Source organism: Heterodontus francisci, chromosome 25, assembly GCF_036365525.1.
Source record: "Heterodontus francisci isolate sHetFra1 chromosome 25, sHetFra1.hap1, whole genome shotgun sequence".
NCBI lineage: Eukaryota > Metazoa > Chordata > Chondrichthyes > Heterodontiformes > Heterodontidae > Heterodontus > Heterodontus francisci.
The window spans coordinates 56,931,172-56,956,787 of NC_090395.1; the positions used below are offsets into that span (position 1 = coordinate 56,931,172).

At 41.1% G+C, this 25,616-nt stretch overlaps 1 protein-coding gene across 2 annotated transcripts in view; it reads left to right on the plus strand.

Annotated features, from left to right (window-relative positions):
• LOC137384101 (uncharacterized) overlaps positions 1-25,616 on the plus strand; it is a 54,863-nt gene that overhangs the window by 23,471 nt on the left and 5,776 nt on the right. For both annotated transcript variants that reach the window (XM_068057707.1, XM_068057708.1), the window contains exons 3-4: positions 1,572-1,798; positions 21,608-21,748. In XM_068057707.1, the coding sequence (XP_067913808.1) occupies positions 1,572-1,798; positions 21,608-21,748 (368 nt within the window). The remainder of the gene's footprint in view (positions 1-1,571; positions 1,799-21,607; positions 21,749-25,616) is intronic.

Consider the following 25,616-nt stretch of genomic DNA (forward strand, 5'->3'; position numbering starts at 1 on the left):
TTTGTATTTTTGATGATCCTTATGGCTCCATCACGATTTTGTTAAATTGCGTTATGAGGAGACACACTCATAAAAGCACGTTTACCCCTTCCATGTTTCAACTATGAAGGATGCTGCGGCCACTCTTAAATAAATTATTGCGTGAGGATAAAAAAAATTATCGGATTATTTGCAAAACACTGGAAATTCATTAGATCTGCTCAGTCCTCTGTGGAAATTATTTACTCCATTTCCACACTGATATCAAAAATAGAACTAGATTGCGAAATATGAAAATAAATTAAAATACATTTACTGTATCAATAGAGTACTATATGCTAAAGAATTTGTTGCTGTTTTTGTTCCATTTTGTCTATCATGAGGCAGAACAATGACTCTTTGTGAGTTACAAAATTAGCCTCACCTGTATTATGTACTTAGCAGGCAGGGTCTCTCTCTCTCTCTCTCTCTCTCTCTCTCTCACATACACAAATATACATATACACACACATATACACATGCAGACACAAGCACACCTCCACAAACATATATGCACAGCCACATACCCCTCCCCCCCACACATATATTGACACACACACACACACCCCTCCACACGCACACACATAAATATGCAGATGCAAGACACATATATATACATACAAACATGCACACACTTCCGCATGCACTCACATACAAATACACACATGCTGACATACACATGCACACATTCACATCTGCATGAATATATTGGTTTTATTTCTGCTGATGGCACTGACTGATGTGGCAGCTCCCAGGTCTGATACATGCTCTGTGCTGAGTTGGCTGATTTCAATTAGGGGCTGCAGCTGATTCATTACAACTTTATTTTTTATTTGTTCATGGGATTTGGGCATCACTGGCTGGGCCAGCATTTATTGCCCAGTCCTAATTGCCCTTGAGAAGGTGGTGGTGAGCTGCCTTCTTGAACCACTGCAGTCCTTCGAGTGTAGGTACACCAACAGTGCTGTTAGGAAGGGAGTTCCAGGATTTTGACCCAGCAATGGTGAAGGAACGACGATATAGTTCCAAGTCAGGATGGTGTGTGGCTTGGAGGGGACCTTGCACATGGTGGTGTTTCCATGCATCTGCTGCCCTTGTCCTTCTAGGTGGTAGAGGACCCGGGTTTGGAAGCTGCATTAGGGATCAAAAAAACACTCCGGGTTCTAATTTCTTACTGCTCCCGATGGTTAAGAGAGTGTGAACTTTGGGTGTGAAATTCAGCACTGCTGCAATATCATCTATAGTCAAACTGCCTGACAGCGCTCATTGTCTATGCTCACACATGCAGCAGAGGGCTGTGGGTACTCCAACAAACCTTCAGAAGAGGATTAATTGAGAAGAAGACCAGTGAAAAATATTAGTTTCTTAGTTATTTAAAATGAAACATAATATCAAAACTGAGATTTGAAATTCCCTGACATTTAGTGTTAAAGTCCAGTCAGATTTGTTACAGCATCCAAAGCCTATGAACACTGGAATTGTCAGACATGCTGGGAGTACAAGTCTTTTAACAATTCCATATATTGGTATTGTTTTGCTCTTGATGCACACAGATGTTCCTTCGACAACCAAAAGCATACTGGATAAATATGGAGGGTTAAATACTTCAACTGAAAATTCAATTTTCGAATTAAGTGATGATCAGGGGAATGCCACTACGCCGATATTACAGAGCAGCAAAAGTACTCTCAGTAAACTCCATTACACTGAAACCACTGTAATTCCTGGAGCAGATTCAGGATCCAGCAATGAAAAAACTGGAGAAATACCAAAGATGCAGGTAAATGGATTGTTTATAATTTTATTCATTCTAATCATGTGGAAAACTGCTATGTTGTAAATAAAACCACAAAAGCAGTTGGAATGGTAACAATTTTATTAGATTCATGCAAACATAATAGTGATGCATTAACTTTAGTCTTCATTTTGCATCTGTGATTTGAACAGTAATTTACATCAAAATTTACACACTGTAACATCAGAATTGAATGGAACCATTGTGACATAAGTGGGAAAATGAATGAAGGCAACAAGTGCATATCTTCTGATCAAAACCATATTTTTAAAAGCTTGCAAGCTGAAAGGATAAAATTCTTATGTTTGTTAAAGCAAGTTTTGGATCAAGAATTTTCCAATGACCTTCAATGGATTTCAACATATTTGCTTCAAAAACAGGAAACATGCTTATCCCACTGTTTCCTCACCTCCCAAGTACTCACAATAGATTTGTGGAACATTCACATCCACCGATGTCTTATAAGAAGTAAACTGTTAATATCCGATCACAACTGTGAAATAGTGTTTCCTGGTGGTGTTGATTTTCTGCTAAAACACATTTTGAAGCAAGATGAATTGCTATCATCGTGTAATTCCAGCAGCCACCAGTTCATCCAAAAGACTGTAAACATTTCTCCTTTTTGTCCCTGTCTTCTGTGCTTCATTAATAGGACAGATCCCAATGCCACTAACAAGTTCAGCAGCAGCACTGTTTGATAAATGAGTTGGTGTGGTTAGTTCCGCCAGCATAGAGAATCACCTTGACAAGCAGTTGACAATTACATAGTGCCTCTGATAGAAAACGTAACTGTCCAGTTCTGTTGTCCCATGGCACCATTTTTTCCTGGATGTTTAGAAATGGTTCTGTAATGATAACACAGGATGTTGTCAGCTTGAACATAAAGAATGTGTGTGGTTGGGCTGGGGAGGGTGTGCAGTTTTTAATTTCTGGAGGTTTCAGCTTTGAGTATTTAAGGACAGCTTTCACAGACTGGTATGAGACCCTGCCTAAACTACCAAGAGTAGCTATACATCCCTTGAGTGGACTGCTGAATAGCATGGCTGCACGTTGATCATGACATTGGCATAGGTTACAAGCACTGCCACATTACCAGAAACAGGACACAAACATAGATCCAAGCATCAGGTCTTCACTGAGAATGTAGCATATAATACTGCTCTGTGGGAATTTAAAATGAGATATAAGCAGGGAGAATTATGAATAAGGCATATAATTTATATTACCCTATTGTAAATCATGATATAGTAAACTATTAGCTTTGTAATCATGAGCGAGTTATGTAGATCATCCAGATCATTTCAATATAATTGTACCTTATCCAGGACTGTAGCATTCTGCTGAATTATACTGAATTTTCCTTTGACTTAATTAGTTAAAAAGCTTCTTGCTGTAAGCTTGGCAGAGGGAATCTGTGCCCAGTTGGCTTACTGCTAATTTAAAATGTAGCACAATGTTTAGCAGCCTGGTGGTCATAGAATCATAGAGTTATACAGCACAAGAAACAGGCCATTTGGCCCACCATGTCCACACAGGCCATCAAGCTTATCTATTCGAATCTCATTTTCCTGCACTTGGCCCGTAGCCTTGTATGCAATGGCATTTCAAGTGCTCATCGAAATACTTCTTAAATATTGTGAGGGTTCCTGTCTCTACCATCCCTTCAGGCAGTGTGTTCTAGATTCCAACCACCCTCTGGGTGAAAAAAAAGTTTTCCTCAAATCCCCTCTAAACCTCCTGCCCCTTACCTTAAATCTATGCCCCCAGGTTATTGACATCTCCGCTAAGGGAAAAAGTTTCTTCTTATCTACCCTATCTATGCCCTTCATAATTTTGGATACCTCAATCATGTCCCCCCTTAGCCTTCTCTGGTCTAAGGAAAACAACCCTAGCCTATCCAGTCTCTCTTCATAGTTGAAAAACTCCAGCCAGGCAACATCCTGGTGAATCTCCTCTGCGCCCTCTCAAGTGCAATCACATTCTTCCTATAGTGTGGTGACCAGAACTGTAGACAGTACTCCAGCTGTGGCCTAACTAGCATTTTATACGGTTCCATCATAACCTCCCTGCTCTTATAGTCTATGCCTTGGCTAATAAAGGCAAGTATCCCAAATGCCTTCCTAACCACCTTATCTACTTGTGCTGCTGCCTTCAGTGATCTATGGACAAGCACACTCAGGTCCCTCTGACCCTCTGTACTTCCTAGGATCCTACCACCCATTGTATATTCCCTTGCCTTGTTAGACCTCCCAAAATGCATCACCTCACACCTCTCAGGATTAAATTCCATTTGCCACTGCTCTTCCCATCTTACCAGCCTATCTATATTGTTCTGTAATCTATGGCTTTTCTCCTCACTGTTTACGACACCACCAATTTTTGTGTCATCTGCGAACTTACTGAATATACCTCCTATATTCACGTCTAAATCATTAATGTACATTACAAACAGCAAGGGTCCCAGCACCAATCCCTGTGGTACACCACTGGTCACAGGCTTCCAATCACAAAAACAACTCTCGACCATCCCCCTCTGCCTCCTGCCTCTAAGCCAATTTTGGATCCAATTTGCCAAATTGCCCTGGATCCCATGGGCTCTTACCTTCTTGACCAATCTCCCATACGGGACCTTATCTAAAGCCTTAATGAAGTCCATGTAGACTACCTCAACTGCTTTATCCTCATCTACACACCTAGTCACCTTCCTGAAAAATTCAATCAAATTTGTTAGACATGATCTCCCCCTGACAAAGCTATGCTGACTATCCTTGATTAATCTCTGCCTCTACAAGTTGAGATTAATCCTGTCCCTCAGAATTTTTCCAATAGTTTCCCTGTCACTGATAGGGACTACTCACTGGCCTGTAATTATCTGGTTATCCCTATTACCCTTCTTGAATAACGGTTCCACATTCACTGTCCTCCAGACCTCTGGCACTTCTCCTGCGGCCAGAAAGGATTTGAAAATTTTTGTCTGAGCCCCTGCAAATTCCTCCCTTGCCTCACATAGCAGCCTGGGATACAGGTCATCTGGGTCTGGGGATTTCTCCACTTTTAAGCCCGCTAAAACCACTGATACCTCCTTCCTTTCAATGCTAATTTGTTCAAGTAAAGAACAATCCCCCTCCCTGATCTCTACACCTATATCGTCCTTATACATAGTGAACACAGATGAAAAATAATCATTTAAAACCTCACCTACGTCCACACACAGATTGCCATTTTGGTCCTTAATGGGCCCTACTCTTTCCCTGGTTATCCTCTTGCCCTTAATATACTTACAAAATGCCTTGGGATTTTCCTTTATCTTGCCCGCCAGTGTTTTTTCATGCCCCCTCTTCACTCTCCTCATTACTTTTTAAAGTACCCCCCTACACTTTCTATACTCCTCTAGAGCCTCCGCTGTTTTTAGCCCTCTGAATCTGCCATAAACCTCTTTTTTTTCCTATCCAATCCTCTATATCTCTTGACATCCAGGGTTCCCTGGACTTATTGGTCCTACCCTTTACCTTTACTGGAACATGTTGGCCCTGAACTCTCATTATTTCCTTTTTGAACGACTCCCACTGGTCTGATGTAGACTTTCCAACAAGTAGCTGCTCCCAGTCCACTTTGGCCAGATCCTGTTTTATTATATTGAAATCGACCTTCTGCCAATTCAGTACCTTTATTTCCGTTCCATCTTTGTCCTTTTACAGCAGAGTCACTGTGCACAACAAGCATTGCTATGTATAGTGCAGAGTCAATTTTAATGTATTTCACTACCCAAATTAACCTGATAATAGTGATTCTGTAAGATTTTAAATCACTAATCATATGTTCTACATGATCCAACAGAAATCCACAATCAAGGCAGTGTGTACAACCTTGAAAACACCAATTCTTCCTGCATCTTTTTCTGTAATATCATGATGTATAACATTAAAAAAAAAATCTGTCAATGTGTATAATTTATTGAAAGTCTTCTTTATCAGGTACACTTCCTGTAATATTCATTTCATACATCACTTTTATGTCATGATATTTTTCATCATGCGGTTTCCTTCCTACTTATCTGTCATGCCTATGTGCCACACTTTTCGTTCATGAAACTTAGCTATTCACTTTACTAACTTCGGAATTGAGTTCTCCAAGCTTAATCTCCGAAGTCTGTTGTGTTCCCTTTGAGACCTCCCAGTTCCATCTCCAAATTAGATGGCACTATTGTCCACAGTGCTGCCTGTTTTAGAGCTGGCATTTCCCTTTTGCCTTCTCTCATCACTGCAGTTTCCCCTTTCCCATCCCATTTCTGCAAGTATGTATCTTAAATAATTGCTATTTCACTGCTTCATAAATATCTAATATTTTCCCATATTTTCCTCCTCTGTTCACCATTCTCTCCTGTGGTCTCTGACTCCACCCACACTGAGTGACCATTTTTTCCCTCTCTCTAAACTCCCTACTGCTTTTTCCCATTCTCATGCTACCACCTGCCCTCAGAAAACACAATTTGCATGCTTGTGCCAGTGGTACTCTATAATCCCCCTCCCCCTGTTAGCAACCCCTATCCCACTCCGTGCATTCACACTCTAAGCAAGTTCTTTGAATGTTGCCACAATACACCACAACCATCCCAGCCTTGACACACCCAAAATCCACCCTACCATTACCACCTGCTGCATCCCCTCCCAGTGGGTTGGCATCCTTGGAAACCTCTCCAGCTCATACCAGCACATTTGCACCCCCTGCACATGCTCCCAATTCCCACCACACCATTCCTACTTCTGCCAGAGCTGCTACCCTCTTTCCAGTGCTTCCAAATGCCAAGATACCTATTCTACTCTTCCCACCTCCCAGAATTTGACCCTGTGCTCCCATACCCAAACACTCCTCTCCACTACCAGATTCTCATATCCCCTTCCCAACACTGCCAAGCAGTAGCTCTGCCCATCCTAATGTGCCCACAGCCCACAACCCCCTTCCCAATTCTCCCACATCTCATGACGCATGACCATACCGCTCTCAAACCGCAGTACCACCTTCTCAATGCTACTTATCAACATAGTTACTTGCCTCCCTGTATTGCAAGACACAGTTCCTATTCGCAACTTAGAAACATCTTCCCTACGACCTTCCTCTGCATTCTGTGGATTTAAGAAAAGGTAAAAGATAAAACTAGCTAATGGAAATCAAATTCACTGATTTACAGTTTTTATGTAAATGCACATGTGACCATGTAACTTGAGCCCAAATGTATCACTGACATCCTTATAACATATCAAAGAAGTCAATTACATGTATTATTGCATGTAAATCAATGGCCCGAATTAAACATTGTTTGTTCCATATCTCCAACTCATCAAGAGCACTAATGTGCTAGTATTACAAATATTACTGGATGGCTATCAATGAAATTAAGTCTGTCTTTTGAGGCTACCTTTTATACATAAAACAGGATCATGTTTTTCTCATGTAATTGATTAGCAACTCTCCAGTTCCTGCTCTGGAACACCCTAGATTTTCCATTGTTCTTCAGTCTAATCGGATTATGTTGCCAGTGGATGGAAGTGATTACGAGCTTTTATTAGAATATTTATCACTTCTAATAGTAATGGAATTTTCTACGGGAAAAAATAATGTAAATATTTGAAAGGCAATGTTTGCACTTGAAGAGACACATTGGCCAGAATTTTACTTTCATTGGACAGAAGATGTCCACCAACCAAAAAGTCGGTGGCCATCCGCCTCCACCTGGCCTGGGGATTCAGACCACATTTTACGGAACCCAAGCCCTTAATTGGCCTGAAGGCGGAACTTCCACCTCATTGAGGCAGGAAGTCCTGCCTAATGGAGCTGCCAGCAACTCTTAGTCCCAGCAGTACCACCAAGAACAGTGGCCACTGCTGGGTGTGCAACTCAGCTTCAAGAAATAGAGGAAGAACAGCCCTGGGAAAAAATAAGTTTTTGGGGCCTCACCAGGGATGATTGGTCAGGCTCCAGCAAGGCATGGTGGTTGATTGGGGGGAACGGGGGGAGGGTCGTATCGGGCATCAGTGGTGGCTAGAGTATCAGGGATGGCCCTCCATCGGGCACAGGGTACCTGATCAGGAGGGCGCCCACCCCAACCCCCCTACAGGCCTTCATAAAGCCGCCTCCTTTTAGCAGACTGCTTTTCTCAGGCCTGTGTCACTGGTAAAAACCCCTTGGTGATGGGCGGAGGCCCTTAACTGGCCATTTAAGGGCCTTGATTGGCGTGGAGCGGGCAGGCCGTTTCTTGCCGCTGCCTTGTGTAAAATGGGAGTGGGTTGGGAAGGGCCCCCCGAGCCTCCCACTCCTTTTTACGCCACCCACCACCGCCCCCCAACATCATCCCACTCTTTCCTGCCATCAAGCCTACTTCTGCTGAATATGTATTGCATTCACAAAGAAACATTGAGAATATAACACTGATTGTAAGAATTGTAGTCTTTAATCCGACTACAAATGATCATTTTTAATTCTTCTTCTTATGGGAAGGCAATCTGAGTGATAATTCAGACTGAATTACAGAAGGAACAGTTAAATATGCTGAGGTGCAATTATTGTGAATTGGTCATTGTTCTGCAGCAATAATAAGCCAAAGATAATTAATCCTGACCCAGGCATAAAACTTCTTGCCAAACGAGTCAGAAGTTCGTCACGCTTCAAATACTGTATATCTGTAAAGGAAATACTCATAATGTCAAGAGTTTCCACTGTGTAAAAATATTTATGTGGGTTAAAATATTCAGATCATATCCTGTGTACTGGACTTCTCATTATTTTCCCTGAAAGAGTTTTCCATTTGCAGTCTGAGGTATTATTGGGAAAACTATAAGGAATAATAACCATAGACATTTCAACATTTTTGATTTAGAAATGAAATAGATTTCTGCTTTGCATTAGTCCTCAGTGCCAAGAATTTTCTTTTGGTAGCTGTACTGTCTGCCTGATTCCTGACTAATTTTTACCTGGCTCTAAATGCTATGATTGTTCAAAACGTATCCAGTGACTTATTGACAAAAAGAATATCATAATTGTTGGTGGGGGTGAGGTGAAGAAACTACTGATCCATCTCATTTACTTCAAATTTTATTCTGAAAAAAGCCTGTGCCCTATAGGTTTGTTCACAGCAAGGTATATTCTTGTTTTGGGAAGGCAATCTGAGTGCTAATTCAGAATAAATTACAAAAGGAACATAACAAATTTTGGGAAGGAGCACAACAAAGGAATTGGAAATATTAATGGTTATAACATGAATCCCATGTAACATCCTTTCTGCAACACCACTGATTTTTGGGCATGTGGTAGGCTAAGTCCCATATTCCAAAATCCTAGCTTCTCTCAGGCTCCGTCCTACTCTGACATCAGCCTAGAATGGAGGCAGGCAGACTCAATTTTGCACCGCCAGCCGGCGTACCGGCACTATCCCACTGTCATTTTCCCGGAGGCAGGATCATGGATGGAACGGCTCCTCACCCACAAGTGGTGGGTAGTCAATTAAGGTAAGTTAGAGGCCACTTATCAGAGGCCGACCGGAATTTTCCAGTTGGCTTGCAGGCCCCCCAGCAGCATCAGGAACAGGCCAGCTGCCAAGAGGCGGCCTCCTGGCGACAGACCTAGGGGGGAGGGGGGTGGTGCCCAGTGCTCCAGGCTCTGATGCCCTCCGCTGCCTGCCTGGCCACAACTTCAGCCGCAGTGCACCCTGTGGAGGGCTTTTCCCTCCATATTGGTGGCCCAGCAGCTGTGGCCATTTTTAATTTTAAATGTGTTAAAGTTGCTGAGAGGGCATCTCAAGATGAAGATGCCCTCTCTCTACCTTACCTACAATGGCAAGCTGCAGCTCTTTCAGTGCTGGAGGGCCTTCAATTGACCCTCCAGCTTCGAGAGCCCGCCCACCATCCTTAATTGTTTAGTAAGTGTGCCCTCTGGCCACTAATTGTCCATTCAGGGAAAATCACTGTTGAGTGACTACTTCCAACACAGTGTGGGGTTGGGACCCCCATTTCATCTCGACATCATGGTCCTGACCCAGAACCCAAAACTCAAAATCCTGCCCTATATGATCAGATACATTCTGCAATGGATGCTGGGAAAGTTTGACCTCCCTGTAGTATTGCTTGAATCTTATCATTGCTAAAAAAGCAAGAGCAGGAGGTAACAGAGATGCGTCAGCAGGAACAATTCCAGGCATGTTGGATGGGTGGAAGGTCCCAAAAATTAATTTACACTGCAAGCAAAATCCTCAAGCAGCTCAGGCATTTCCCAGCAACACCTTGACCATTTGCTGAAGGCATGCTAAGCTCATGGGCAATAATATCCTTTGAAATAAAAAGAAAGGCAGAATTACAATGGGAATAACAACCTCGGGATAATATTGCATGTTGGAGCTGAAATGCACTTCTCTATATTGGTTTCCATGTTTGCCAGTAACCTGAAAATAGGACATGAAAAATAAGGTTTCTAACATAGAAAACACATTAAAAAATTGCACAAGTTGCAACAAAACCTTCATAATTACTTGTACAGCTTTTTTTTTCAATGACATTTGGTCTCTGGAGGCTTGGCTCTTTCAGACACCTGAGTTCTTGGAGTTACCCTGAATGAAGAGGCTCAGCCCATAGCTCCCAGAATAATGCTCCATTGTTGATCTATGCAAATATTCCATGGACAATAGTCCTAGATTGCACTTAAAACTCTTTCTTCTGGGTATAATGAGCAGCATCACATTATGAGATGTGGGTGGTATAGATCATGCTGTACCTTTTACTTCTAATGATTGTCACAAAGACCAGCCTTTCACAGTGTAGGTTTTGTTATTTACAAGTGTATAAAGTGAGGACAGTGGGCTGTTTGTGATACTTATATGGAATAATTTTCCAACATTCATTGTCATGACTTAAATGTGAAGAATGGCTATTTAGATAAGATAGCAGAGGTGAGCACTGTTCCTCAGCAAGGAGTCAACTGTATCAGAAAAGAGAGAAGACAATTAACAATAAATTATATATTTAAAAAAAACATACAGATTGATAGAACAAATGTAAATTTAGCTTTCAAAAGTGCACCTGGCAGGTAGGATGTAATGGACAGCATCATGGAGGAGTATTCATCCCTGTTTTTCATGACAGTGGAAAGCTATCATAGATATAATTTAGCTGTCATTGTCCTTTCTATTAGTTAAGAAATAGCTGGAATTGCTGGTTGCTGCTGAGATGCTCCATAAGCTTGTGAATCCTGGTAGAACATTAAGTGAAAATAAAAGCAAAATACTGCAGATGCTGGAAATCTGAAATAAAAACAAGAAATGCTGGAAATACTCAGCACATCTGGCAGCATCTGTGGAGAGCACAGCAGAGTTAACGTTTCAGGTCAGTTCTGATGAAGGGTCACTGACCTGAACATTAAGTAATAGAACATTAAGCTTATTGTTTAACTAATTCTTGAGCTCTGGAGTGCCAAAAAAAGATCCTGTTCTGACTTGGGGATGGGATGGATGTGTCAAAGCACATTGTTAGGGTAGTGACCCTTCATGGAATGTATGCAGGTGTGGACCTCATGTAAGGACGTTTATGGTTCACATTTCCCCTATGTCTGACCTAACTGCATTATGACACCCATATCCAATTTAAATTCCTTTAATATTATGAGAACTTGAGATAGTGATTGGAAAAATAACAGGCAGGTTGATAAATAGCATACAGACAATGTTAACAGCTTACATGGACGATAACAAAAATAAGATACAGATCAATAAATGTAAGGTTCTGAAATTATCTGATAAATCAGGGGTGTTAGATAAACTGAAAGTTACAATTGGCATTTTGAACAAACAGCTACCATCTTACCAATTCCAACAATATATAAGATTGAATGTGACATCACAAACTGTAAGAGTGATTTATAAAGTTAGCTGTGTTTAGGTTATGTTGTAGCCTTGCTATTTAAGGCAACTATGTATCATAACAGGTAATTTCTTTAATTTTTTTAAGATTCGTCACACAATTGCCAGAAAAAGTGAGAACGTCACCAGTTCCCATTTCTCACTCGTGCTGTTTTGCATCTGGGCACTGGCTTGCCACCTGTCTAATTTCAAAGAGGTTTCTGAATAGAAGTCAATTTTTCTACATAATCACGGGAAGCAAACCTTTAGTAGTGTTCAAGACAATTATCATCATTGGCAAAGAATACATCAGGGGGTAGACATTCACCTTAGGCGTTGGCCGCCTATCAAGTTTTCCTGACCTTGTTCTGTCCCTCTTAGGTTTCAGGTTGGGAAAGGGGGCAAATCTAACAGATATGAAGGTACAACGGTGGTGAAATTGGTGTTGGGTGGTTGCACAGCACAGGCGATAATGAATTGGTCACCTCTTCTACGCCTTGCCCAATTTTCTTTTCCAAATCCAGTTGGGGTGCAAAACAACTCACTGTACCCAGTTCTGCGCTACCATCCAAGAACAATTTCATCTCCAATGAGAACTGGCTACGTTGATCAATACACTTTTTTATTGACTTTCTCCTTTCATTTTTTTTTAGAAATACTTCACATCAATCACTCCCTCCCATCTCCAAGTGACTTAAACAAAGAAAATAAATCATTACTTGGGAAATGTGGGACTAAACTTGTGTCTTACTATATTATGTAGCACAGTTTTATTATAAGTATTCCTAATATTTGGATCTAATATATTGACATTTGGGGGCCCTCTGCCTCCACTTACTCTGCCCATATGATGAAGCTAGTGTACATCTGACTGCACCAAATTGCACAGTGACATGGACTATATCACTGAGCTGCTCAGGAGGAATATATTTGCTTTGCAGGACTTTGTAATGAAACGAGATGGCATCTGCCAGGGTTCATGGTTTGTGTGTCCTCAAGTGACTCAGCAAGTGTTGCCCTGAGGGAGGGGGCTCTCAATACAGAGGCCTGCTCTCTCCTGCTGCTTTTGACACTTCTCCACAGCAGAGTTTATGCAGTCAATTTCCAATGGTATTGTAGCTTGTTAGATGAGGCCTCACCATATGGCACAGGTAGCACCAAGTTCCTGCTATGCACCAATGTTAATTTTTCCCCTTTTCAATGAGGCCTTCAGAGTGTCCTTAAAATGTTTTCTCTGTCCTTATTGAGATCAGATGTCATCCTTAAGTTGTGAAAAGAGGCTTCCAAATGGTGAGACATAGAATCATAAAATGATTCAGCACAGGAGGAGGCCATTCAACCCATCATGCCTGTGCCGGCTACCCAATTAGTCCCATTTCTTTGGCATTTCCCCATAGCCGAACATTTTTTTTCCCTTCAAGTACTTATCCAATGCTCTTTTGAAATTTATTATTGAAACTGATTCCACCAACCTTTGCAGTGCACTTCAGATCATAACAATTCAATGTGTAAAAAAAATTCTCCTCATCTCACCTTTGTTTTTTTTGCCAATCACCTTAAATCTGTGTCCTCTGGTTACCTTCTGCAACTGGCAACAATTTCTCCTTGTTTGCTGCATCACTATCCTTCATGAATTTGAATACATTTAACCTTCTCTGTTCTAAGGAGTGTTAGTGTCTAATACATTCTGTTAATGGATGTTAAATACCTAGTAGTTGAAGGTCATAGGCAGAATAGGGGTTGGGTGTTGATTAGGTAATTTTGCTCAGATGTATATATAAATAAGAGCCAGCCAGCACTGGCTGAAGTAAGCTCTGTGGCAAGCTATAAACAGTCTCCACCAAAGCATCCTAGTCTCAGTGTCTTCTTCACAAACAGGCTTGGAAGTTTCTCTAACATTGGGAGCAGAGGATGGTTACCTGAAAGTGAAGATTGGAGACTAAGATTTGTTTTCAGACAGATTAGAATTGGAGATTTTTTTTTGAAGAAAGATGGTTGAAACCAGGTTTAAGGATATGATTTTCCACTGCTGTTTTGTGAAGCCGAACCTTACGATCAAAGGGAAGAATGAAGTTGATCTATGGACAGGGGTTAAGTCTTTACCAAAAAGGAAGCAAGGAATACCCCTTGCACTTTTACTTCCCGCCAGAAGCAAGATCAGCGGCAATGTGTTCTCGGAGCTAGAGGCTCATCATTTGGACAAGGAGAAAGGTTTGGACAAACTCTTAAATTTTATCCATAAATTTTAAATGAAAGATGACCTATTGAGTGCCTATGAGGTGTAGTCGGACTTTGATAAATTTAGAAAAATGGATGGTTCATCCATAGAATATATTATGGAGTTTAACCAACAATAACCAAACAGCTCACCACCACCTTCTCAAGGGCAATTAGGGATGGGCAATAAATGCTGGCATAGCCAGTGACGCCCACATCCCATGAATGAATTGAAAAAAAAATATGCAAGGTTGCAGCGATTCTACTTGGAAATCCCTAAATCAGTACTTGCCTTCAAATTGTTTGGTTATGCTAGGATATCGAACATGGATAGGCTCTTGGTATTAACCAGAGTTAGATTCAAAGAAAGAGATATGGTTTTTGATCTGATGTCTGATGCCTTGAAAAACCTTTTGGTAAACATTCCTTTCCGGCTGCTTTCATGGTACACATGGGCTCTTCAGCAGTGACGCCAAAGGTGGAGCATACAATGCTAACAGCATTTCAAGGCCATTCAAATATGGGGCCCAAACGTCAGTATGAAAGGAGAATCACAAACAAAACGAATGAGGATAGAGACCCTTTTGGTAACTGTAGCAGATGGCAGGAATTGGGCAATTATGGCAGAAGAATGAACCCTAGGAATAACCAAGGGGTGGTCAACAGGTGTTTCCGATGTGACTCAAGGTATCATTATGCATTGCATTGTCCAAAAAGGAATAACAGAGGTTTTGAGATGACCCATGACATGGAAGGTTTAGATGGCGAGGATGCTACTGATCAATCAGAAGGAATTGTACTGGTCACGAGAAGTTTCATCCAGTAATGAGTGTCCTAGTCGCAGATTGGTTCAATTGTGGTGTATGTCCATGATATGTGGAGTGGACTGGTTAAGGTGTTTCATGGATTCTTTAAGTAAGGAAGACTGAAGTAAGGTCAAAGAATATGACAGTTCTACCTGTTTCAGGTTTGGGGGTGACAACATATTGAAATCACTAAAAAGAGTGGTAATTCTGTGTAAAATAGTAGGGCTAAACCATTTTATTAGTACGGATATAGTATCCAGTGAAATTTGCTGTTAAGTAAACCATCTATGAAAAAGGCTCCTATGAAATTGGATATGGAATGTGATAAGGCGATTGTCATTGGGAAGTCTGTGTAGTTTTGCAGTTTACACAGTAGGGACATCATTGTATCCCTTTAGCGACATCTACTAGGCTAACTTTTACAGTGTTATCATTAGTGTAGGGGATGGTGGGAAGGGTTATAGTTTAAAGTTTATGCACTTTGGGGGTGGGGGAAGGTCAGGTAGAGAAGGTAAGTGTTTTGGGGGGGGGGGGGGTGGTGGGGAGATGGCAAGTAATTAATTCTATGGTTATTGGGGGGAGGGTGGGAGAGGGGCAAAATAAATTTTTTTTTAATTCAATGTCTCTTTTAAATTTTTGAATTCAACGGTAGGGCTCAAAGCCTTTTAAAATTGGCATCAGCACCCGTGCACAGGCAGCTGACACCATTGTCGGGGACAGACAGCCCGCTTCCTCCACATCAGCAGGGGGGCGGGGGGGCTTACCCCAGCTATTTAAATGAGCCGCCGCATTTAACATTGCGGTGGCTGTGCAATGTACGGCCCACACGGGCGGGCCGCTATTTTCACCCCCGCCAATTTCGGTGCGGGTGTATAAATTTCAGCCCAATATCTCTAAGCAGGATGTGAAATAGGTATTAATGGCATCCAGGGGTAGGGATTTAAAGGAGGTGAGGCAAATTATCTCAAAACTGCATCAACAGTTTGCACGTACTTCTTGTCGTAGGTTGAAGATTCTGTTAAAAGATGCAGGGGTAATAGATGATGACTACACTAAAGTTATTGAGGATATAAGTAAAAAATGTGATCTGTAAAAAAAAAATACAGGAGGACGCCATAATGACTCGTAGTGAGTCTCCCATTAGCAAGGGACTTTAATGAAACCATAGCAATGGACTTGAAGGTAGGGGATAGCGACTATTTTCAGTCTGTCAACAGTAATTTATAGTAAAGACAAAAAGTAATACTGGACAAGATAATGGAAAGGTGGATAGGAACAGCAGTTGGAGCACCGGCTAGATTTCTAACTGACAATGGAGGCGAATTTGCCAATGATAAGTTCAGGAGTATGTGTGAAAATATAAACATTGTAGCAATGCACACAGCAGCAGAAAGTCCTTTTAGTAATGGGATTTGTGAGAGAAATCACACCGTGATTGACGAGTGTTCCGAAAAATTTTAGCCGAGCAACCAAATTGTAAATTGACGACTTCTTTGGTGTGGGCAGTACATGCGAAAAACACACTTCAAGTGTTTGGGGTTACAGCCCATATCAATTAGTTTATGGCAGGAATCTGAAAATACATTCGGTACCAGGAAAAGTTACAGGCACTGCTGGAAAAACAGTAATTTTGCAACATGGCAACCAAACCTTTAGAGCACATTCCTCGTGGCTTATTGGCACTGATTATACATTGACAGTATCTGAACAACTGTGGGATACTAATGATGCACCATGTACTTCGCATGCACATATGTCGGACCTTTATGAGCAACAGATTGTGGAAAATAACAAACTAACTGAGAGTGGACCAAGTGATAGTGAAGATCAAGATCAAGGTCAGCTACCGAAAATTGGGACTAGAGTGACCTATATGCCAGAAGGGGTTTAGTGAATAGAGGGAAGCCACCATTATAGGAAGGGCAGGAAAGGCCACAGGGTGCTACAAACAATGGCTGAATGTGCAAGACAAGGGACAGGATATCAGACCTATGGATTGGCAGAAGGAAGTGAAAATGTGGAAGGCCAGAAAACGTAGTGTAAGTTCAGATAGTGGGCCTGAAGATGGTCATAGTCCAAGGAAAAGGTCACAAACTTGTGAAAGGAAGTCTTGTTGCAGGAAGGACAGGTCGAGCAATAGCAGTCCAGAAAGGGATAGAAAATTTAGTAGGGGACGTGGTTTCACGAGCAAGGACCAGAGAGCAGGCGAGGAGCATACAAGAAGTAGGAGCCCTTACAATAGAGATGTTCTAGTGGCTGCTAACAAGTTAGATGGTAAGTTGGTAAAGGATGCAAATCAAAAAGAGCTTGATAGTTGGAGAGAGTTTGGCATGTACACGGAGGTGCCAGATAGAGGATAACCAGCATTGTCCCATCAATGGATCTGTACAGAGAAAGTACTTCCCGGTGGTACATATAAAGCTAAGGTCAGACTTGTAGCTTGTGGATTTGAGGAACGACTAGGCCACCAAGAAGTTAGAGTAGACTCCCCAACAGCAGGAAAAGCAAGTTTGAGGATTTTCCTAGCCCTTTTTGCGACACACTCATGGGAATGTAATTCCACAGACATCAAAGCAGCATTTTTGGAAGGGGAGAAATTTCAAAGGGAAGTATTTTTAAAGCCACAAAGAAGCTAGAGATATAGAGGGGAAATTGTGGAAGTTAAACAAATGTGTTTATGGCTAAACGATGCATCCAGGGTGTGCTATTTTTCATTTAGGTCCATCCTACTAAAAGCTGGTTATATTCAGCTAAAAGCAGATCCAGCAATATTTTATTGATACCATGAAGAAAAACTAGCAGACATTTTCTTGATGCATGTGGACAATTTTCTGTGTGGAGGATCTACAGCATCTGAGAAATTGTTGGTAGAAAAAGTTCTACAGGAGTTTAAAATTGGAAGTCAGGCTTCTGGAGTTTTTAAATATATAGGATTGAATATTAGGCAGACTAAGTTGGGGGTAACCCTAAATCAACAGTCTTACCTGGCGAATGTTAATAGGATCCCAATAAATCGGGTCAGGTCACCACAAAAGGAAGACTCTGCAACCAAGGAAGAAGCAGACAACTTAAGGAGCTTAATGGAGCAATTTAACTGGTTGTGCACACAAACTAAGCTGGATGCTTGTTATGATGTATTAGAATTGAGCACCATGCTGAAACATGCTACTGTTGGGGAAGTGCTGAAAGCAAATAAGACATTGAAGAAATTGAGTTTTGATAAATGTACACTCAAGTTTCCAGCATTGGGTGACTCAGAAGAAATGAAATTTGTCATTTTTAGTGATGCCTCACATGCTAATCTTCCCGATGGTTATTCAAACGCAGAAGGGTTCATTATATTTTTGGTGGGAAGAAATGACAAATGAAGAAACTCTTTAATATAAGGGGCAAGATTTTCCTATACAATGCTATATAGATAACCATTCTTTCTGGGACAATGTCCGTTTGACAAAAAATGTCACGGAAAAGAGGTTGAGGTTTGATCCCGCGAGTATAAAAGAAATGTTGAAAAGAAAAGAAATTTCCAAGATAAAATGGCTCGACGCCAGTAATCAGTTGTCGGATTGTTTTGCGAAGAGAGGTGCTTGTTCAAATAAATTGTTGTATGTCCTTGAAGAGGGCCATCTTGTGTTGTGATGAGTTAGAAAATGTGAATTTTTTAATGTTACAATCGCTTTAATTTTTTAAACAAGTTTTTTTTCGTTTTTAAAAGGGAATATACAGTATGTTAATGCCTGGTGCTGTTGAAGGTTGATGGTATAATGTAAGATACAGAAAATGCATCATTATTTTGTCTCTCTTTTTCGTTTTTTATATATATGTATTTAATTTAAAGAAAAGAGACGAATTTGTTCATGTCTAATAAGTTCTGTTCATGGATGTTAAATGCCTAGTAGTTGAAGGTAATAGGGTGAACAAGTGTTGGGTGTCGATTAGTTAATTGTACTCAGACGTATATATAAAGAAGAGCTAGCCAGCACTGGCTGGATTTTAGGAGTGGATAAGTAAGCTCTGTGGCAAGCAATAAACAGTCTCCACCAAAGTGTAGATTCTTCTGATTGGTTGGATGGCAAAAAATAAATGGCTATTGATGGTTCTTCACTGTCCTGTGCCTCATCTCACACTCTGAGATAGTTATGCCCTCATGAATGGATACAGTAGAGCTGGTTAAACAGATTTATCTTATCTTTAAAAAGTAGTCATCATGGATTTCAACTTAGTAGACAGTGGAAACTGATTAAAAACTGCTTCAAATGCCAGAGAATCCAAGAATAATCTATGCTGTTAAAATGAGTATGTATTGCTGACTATATAAACTGACATTATTGCTGCTTTAATCAATCAGTTTGCTAATGAACAGTACTTTAAAAAAAAACTACTGTTTGCATGAATTGTTGTGAAGAAAACCATGTTTTATACTTGCCAAACTGCTGAGACTTTAGGGATCTAACCTCTCTCCTGTGTATTCATTGGAAATGCTTGGCAAACATGCGCTTTGGCCACAGAAATATTGTTAGGCACCTCTGGGCTTTTCTGGAGTACTTTGAACATTGCTTGTTCTAATCCCATTTCTGAGGAGCCACTCACTTAAATTTAATTGTTTGCCAATAGACCTGCAATAGTTGCTGTATTAGGTGTCAGCCTTGGCTCAGTCGTAGCATTTTCACGTCTGAGTCAGAAGGTTGTGGTTTCAGACCCCACTCCAGTCAACTTGAGTACATAATCAAAACTGACACTTCAGTGCAGTACTGAGGAAGTGATGCACTGTCAGATTTGCTGTCTTTTGGATGAGATGTTAAACCAATGCTCTGTCTGCCCTCTTGGAACTTCTCAAAGAAGAGCAAGGTTGTTCTCCTGGGCAATATTTCATATTTATCCCTCAATCAATATCACTACACTAGATTATCTGGTTATGTGTCTCATTGCTGTTTGTGGGAACTTGCTGTTCACAAATTAGCTGCCACATTTCCTACATTTAAATATTGACTACACTTCGAAAACATCACATTTCATTTAAATATGTAGAAAACGGGACATTGGCTGTAAAGTGCTTTGGTACATTTTAAGACTGTGAAAGGTGTTGTATCAATGCATGTCATTTTGGATTTTTCAAAGTCAACATTTGGAGTCTGAAGCAAGGATTTTGTTGCAAAGAAAACATCTTTGTATTTGACAGATTGTTTCAGTGTGGGGAAAATAAGTCCAAAGCAGACATGGTTGTTTTTTTTTAGTTTAGTTTTCCCACCCATTCCATTATCAGCATTTTCTTTGCATTAATTAGGATATTAAATAATCCATTCATGCCTTTGTTACCTTTAGACTTGACTATTCCAATGCACTCCTGGCCAGTCCCCCACATTCTACTTTCTGTAAACTTGAGGTCATCCAAAACTCTGCTACATCTGTTCTTACTCGCACCAAGTCCCATTAACCCATCACCCCTGAGCTCACTGATTTTACATTGGCTCCCTGTCAGGCAATGCCTCAATTTTAAAATTTCGTCTTTGTTTTTAAATCCCTCTATGGCCTCACCCCTCCCTATCTCTCTCATTTCCTCCAGCCCTACAACCCTGAGATACCGGTGTTCATCTAATTCTGGCATCTTGAGCATTAATTGCTCCACCATTAGTGGCTCTGCCCAGGCCCTATGCTTTGGAATTCCTCCCTGAACCTCTCTACCCCTCTTTCTTCCTTTAAGACCCACCTTAAAACCTATCTCTTTAACCATCTGCCCTAATATTGCCTTATGTGGCTCAGTGCCTAACTTTACTTTATAACAAAACAAAAAAGTTCTGGAAATACTCAGTGGGTCTGGCAGCATCTGTGGAAAGAGAAACAAAGTTAACGTTTCAGATCTGTGACTTTTCATCAGAAGTGGAAAAGGTTTGAAAAGAATTAGGTTTTAAGCAAGTGAAGGGGAGGGGAGTGGGGGAGAGAACAAAGGGGAAGGTGTTTGATAGGGCAGAGGGAGATTAAATAACAAAGCTGTCCTGGGAGAAAGGCAAAGCGTGTGTTAGTGCATGTGGTGAAAGACAAAGCATTGGTCCAGAGAGAGTGTTAATAGTGGAATAAAGAGCATCTCTGACTACATGAAAAGCAGGCACATGGTTAAAAAATAAAACATTAAAAAAAGGCCGGTCATGCTCTGAAGTTATTGAATTCAATGTTCAGTCCGCAAGGCTGGAGTGCCTAATCGAAAGATCAGGTGCTGCTCCTCGAGCTTGCATTGATGTTCACTGGAATACTAGAGCAGACCAAAGACAGAAATGTTAGAGCAGCAGGGAGTGTTGAAATGGCAAGCAACCAGAAGCTCGGGGTCATGCTTTCGGACTGAGTGGAGGTGTTCAGCAAAGTGGTCACCCAATCTGCGTTTGGTCTCCCCAGTGTAGAGGAGACCGCATTGTGAGCAGCGAAAACTGTAATAAATTGAAAGAAGTACCAAGTAAATCGTTGCTTCACCTAAAAGGAGTGTTTTGGGCCTTGGATAGTGAGGAAAGAGGAGGTAAAAGTGCTTTATAACGCTCCTATGAAGAATCTTCGGATGTTTTATGTTAAAGGTGCTCTATAAATATATTACAACAACATATCTCATTTCCATTTGCTGAGATGATAGATTTGAAAAATTGCAGCTAACCTGTGATTGTGTCATATTTTGATGATGGTGATAAATTAAGACAGTGTTTGACTAAATTTGCAGCATCAAATGCCCAGACACTACATGAATTTACTCACTGTTGCATAACTGTGTAAATCACCTAATGCAGACATAATCAGAATATCACCTCATTAACATTTAGTAATTTAAAAATGTTTGATATCCAACTGCTACTCTTTGAAGAATATTGAAACAAATTTTGTCACAATGAGATTATTTTTCTTTCTTTCCAGACTGAGGGCAGGCATAACAAAGCAAGTCAACCTGTGGTGTTAATCTCATTAATTTTCTGTGGATTGTTTCTTGCTGCAACGATTATGGCTGTGTACTATCGGCTGAACAAGCGGACTTGGAGCCCAAACAGCAAGAGACTGGTAATTGTCTAATGTGCAGAGAAGATCTACTGACACTCAAACAGTGGTAAAAACAAAATGGGAATCATTATAGTAAAATGTATCAAATAATGTCAGGGTGTCTTGCTGTTGATGAGAGTGTACATGGGCTGAATAAGCTATGTATGGCATATGTAGGCAGAGAGAAATTTATGTAAGTTCATAATTTCCTAAACTCTTATCAGAGATCATCTGCTGAGCATCAGTATCACACAATGCTTCACATTATGTTATGGTAAACTTAGTACCTCCTGTAGTGTACAAACATATCAAAATGAACACAGCTATAAAATAATTGCTTGCGCTGAACAAACATTCACACTTGCAGAATTTGTGAGGAATGAAATTGGTGCTGAAGCAAATATTCCCTTTAAAAGACTATCTATTAACTACTAGTTATGTTTTTAGACCCTCCCCTCATCGCCTTGACAAAGTTTAACTCAAAACCTTTGCACTTTACGTTGTTTATTGCATACTATGCAGCAATATGCATATCCAGGCTTGGGCTGATAAGTGGCAAGTAACATTCGTGCCACACAAGAGCCAGGCAATGATTATCTCCAACAAGAGGGAATCTAACTATCTCCTTTGACATTCAATGGCATTACGATCGCTGAATCCCCCGCTATCAACATCCTGAAGGTTACCATTGGCCAGAAACCAAACTGCGGTAGCTGTACAAATACCGTGGCTACAAGAACAGGTCAGAGGCTAGGAACCCTGTGGCAAGTAACTCACCTCCTGACTGCCCAAAACCCGTCCACCATCTACAAGGCACAAGTCAGGAGTGTGATGGAATGCTCTCCACTTGCCTGGATGGGTGCAGCTCCAACAACATTCAAGAAGCTCGACACCATCCAGGACAAAGCAGCCCGCTTGACTGGCACTCCATCCACAAACATTCACTCCCTCCACCACCGATGCACAGTGGCAGCAGTGTGTGCCTTCTACAAGATGCACTGCAGCAACGCATCAAGGGTCCTTAGACAGCACCTTCCAAACCCGTGACCTCTACCACCTAGAAGGACAAGGGCAACAGATGCATGGGAACACCACCACCTGCAAGTTTCCCTCAAGTCTCACATCATCCTGCCTTGGAACTATATTGCTGTTGCTGGGTCAAAATCCTGGAACTCCCTTCCTACCCAACAGCAGTTCACCACCACCTTCTCATGGGCAGTTAGGGATGGGCAATAAATGCTGGCCTAGCCAGCAACGCCCACATCCCATGAATGAATAAAAATAAAATCTGATGGAGATTTCATAGAGAGCCCAAAAATGAACAGGTGGAGTAAATATTTGAGTTTTTTTGCTTCTTTCCAACTGCAAAAGACTTTTCAGTCTGCAAAAAACAATCTTTGTTTCTCCTGGAAAAATATAAAGTAGGATTGGAAAACATACAAAGCGCTTTGAATTAAATTTCTAGAAATGAAGAACTATAGGTCCTGATATTTAATTTAATCACCACCCTCCTCCATTCCCACCCGCCCCCCCCCCCCCCCCACCCCTCCCGCCCATCCAACGAAGGATATGAGTCAGGTAGGGATGGATGTTTACAGTGCAATACAAGCAATGCAACCTCAACTGGCAAATGCATGCGCTCACCAGTTCTTTTATGCCGCAGCATATTGGGGCATCTTGAGTATCCCAGATACACTTCCCTGATGCTGGGAACACCCTCTTTCTCTGGTGCAAGGAGCTCACTCCAGTCCACAACAACAACTTGCATTTATGTAGCACCTTTTAACTGCAGTAAAATATCCCAAGTTGCTTGACAGGGCTGTTATCAAACAAAATTTGACACTGAGCGACATAAAGAGTTATTGGGGACTGGTGACGAAAATCTTGGTCAAAAGGATAGGTTTTAAGGAATGTCTTAAGGAGGAAAGTGAGGTAGAGAGGCTGAGATATAGGGAGAGAATTCCAGAGTTTTGGAGCCAGACAGCCGAAAGCCCCAGAAGAACATTCCTCTTTACCTAATTCCACAGAGTTTACACACAAATTGGCTACCACAAACCTTAGGCTCTCATACAATGTTAATTCAGCTCCTTAAAACCTACCTCTTTGACCAAGCATTTGGCCATCTATCCTAATATCTCCTCATATGTGGTAGTGTCAAATTTTATTTGAGAACCCTCCTGTCAAGTGCCTAGGGATGATTTACTTGATTAAAGCAAAGCTGTGGAGAGAGAAACAGAGTTAATATTTCAGGATAATCAGCTTCCTCATCTGTGTATTTTTCAGCATTTTCTGTTTTTGTTTCAGCTATCAATGGTTGGACGTTTTACTTTCTGGTATATGTAATATTGTTAGTGGAAAGGCAAAGAAGGATCTTCCAGAATTTCAGTGGGGAGATTGTGCAAAATTATGAAAGTCCTTTTATTAAACTATCACTTCTAAATTCCTGACAAACAGATGGCTGGAATGCTGTGCACTGAAAATATGGTTCTAATTCCATCCAAGGAGGAAATAAAATAAAATCTTGAAGTTATACATTTGTAGCCCACTGAACATATATTTGTCATTATAACTTCATTCCTGAATGTTGCAAAGTCAAGTGAGGCTGATAAACCTATCGGCCCACCCTTTATTCTACTCACGTGGACTCCAAGCATTACCACTGAGCACCCAACCCTGTCATTGGCTTTAGCTGGTAGAGTGTCACAGGACAATTTAAAACTAGTGTAAATTCGGAGCTTTGGAAAGGCCAAGCCACGACAACTGCAGCCATGTTTGTTAATTCACTTCTTTCACATTGCCAAGCTCCATTGTGTTTCCCTCATTGTCACTAACTGTTTACATAAACTTCATCTGAAATCTAAAGGAGGAAGTACACTGGCAAATACTGTGTGTGGGAGCCTGATTAGTGTTTAAGCCGTGACTAATGAAACAGACAAATGCTTTGTTGCAGCTTTATCTCGTTAATTCGTCATGCTCACATTATGTTGACAACTTAGCAAACCTAAGGACTAATGTAGGTATGATTATTTTGCTTTTCTTCCAAAATTAATTTGTGTAAATTAGACATGCAGCTGGAAGGCATTGTTGTCTACTTCAAATTCTGGGGAAGGATTGGACAGCTGCACAGGTAGTGAGGCCCCTGGTGGTCTCCACTGAATCTACAGGTCAAAGTCACTGACAATCATATAACCTTTACTGTATCAGGGAGGTTTTGCGTGGGAGTGCTTGGAAAACATTAAGCTGTAATATATTTACTTAATCTCTTCTTGTTATCTTGACTTCTGCTATTTTCATTTGAATAGCCAATAGGAGGCAAAAATAACTAGGTATTTAAAAAGTACCTTAATGGAACAACCGTGAAAAAGCCAACAGCATTAGCTGATAGACACAGCAACTCATGCCTGGTGGCTTCAGGTTATGGCTGGTTATAAATCGATTTTTATATCTAGATTTGAATTCTGTTAAATACTATATAAAATTCTGAGCTAGTTCTAACAATAGCCAGAATTTATCATTATTTTTATCCTGCTGGATGTGCCAGTACCACCACTCAGAGGTTTAAATATCCACCCATCAAGCCAGTTTTCATTGCCAGTGAAAAATATCCCCAGAACTTAAATGGGAGTTTGGGTTAGATCCATTCTACCACTCCTGCTCCAACTATCAGTTCTATTTGACACTTGTCGGATAGGAGACGCAATTTAAAAGACATTAAAGAAGTGGTGCAATGACCAACTTCGCAGCAGTCTTCAAGGCCAGAGGAACACCAGGGGAAATCTGAGCTAGCCCATTTGGTCCTGGTCTAGTTTGTGACCCTTGCACCACATCTCCACCAGAATTACCATGGGGGTGTGCTGGTGGAGTTGAGGGGGGGAGGGTGGGTGGTGTG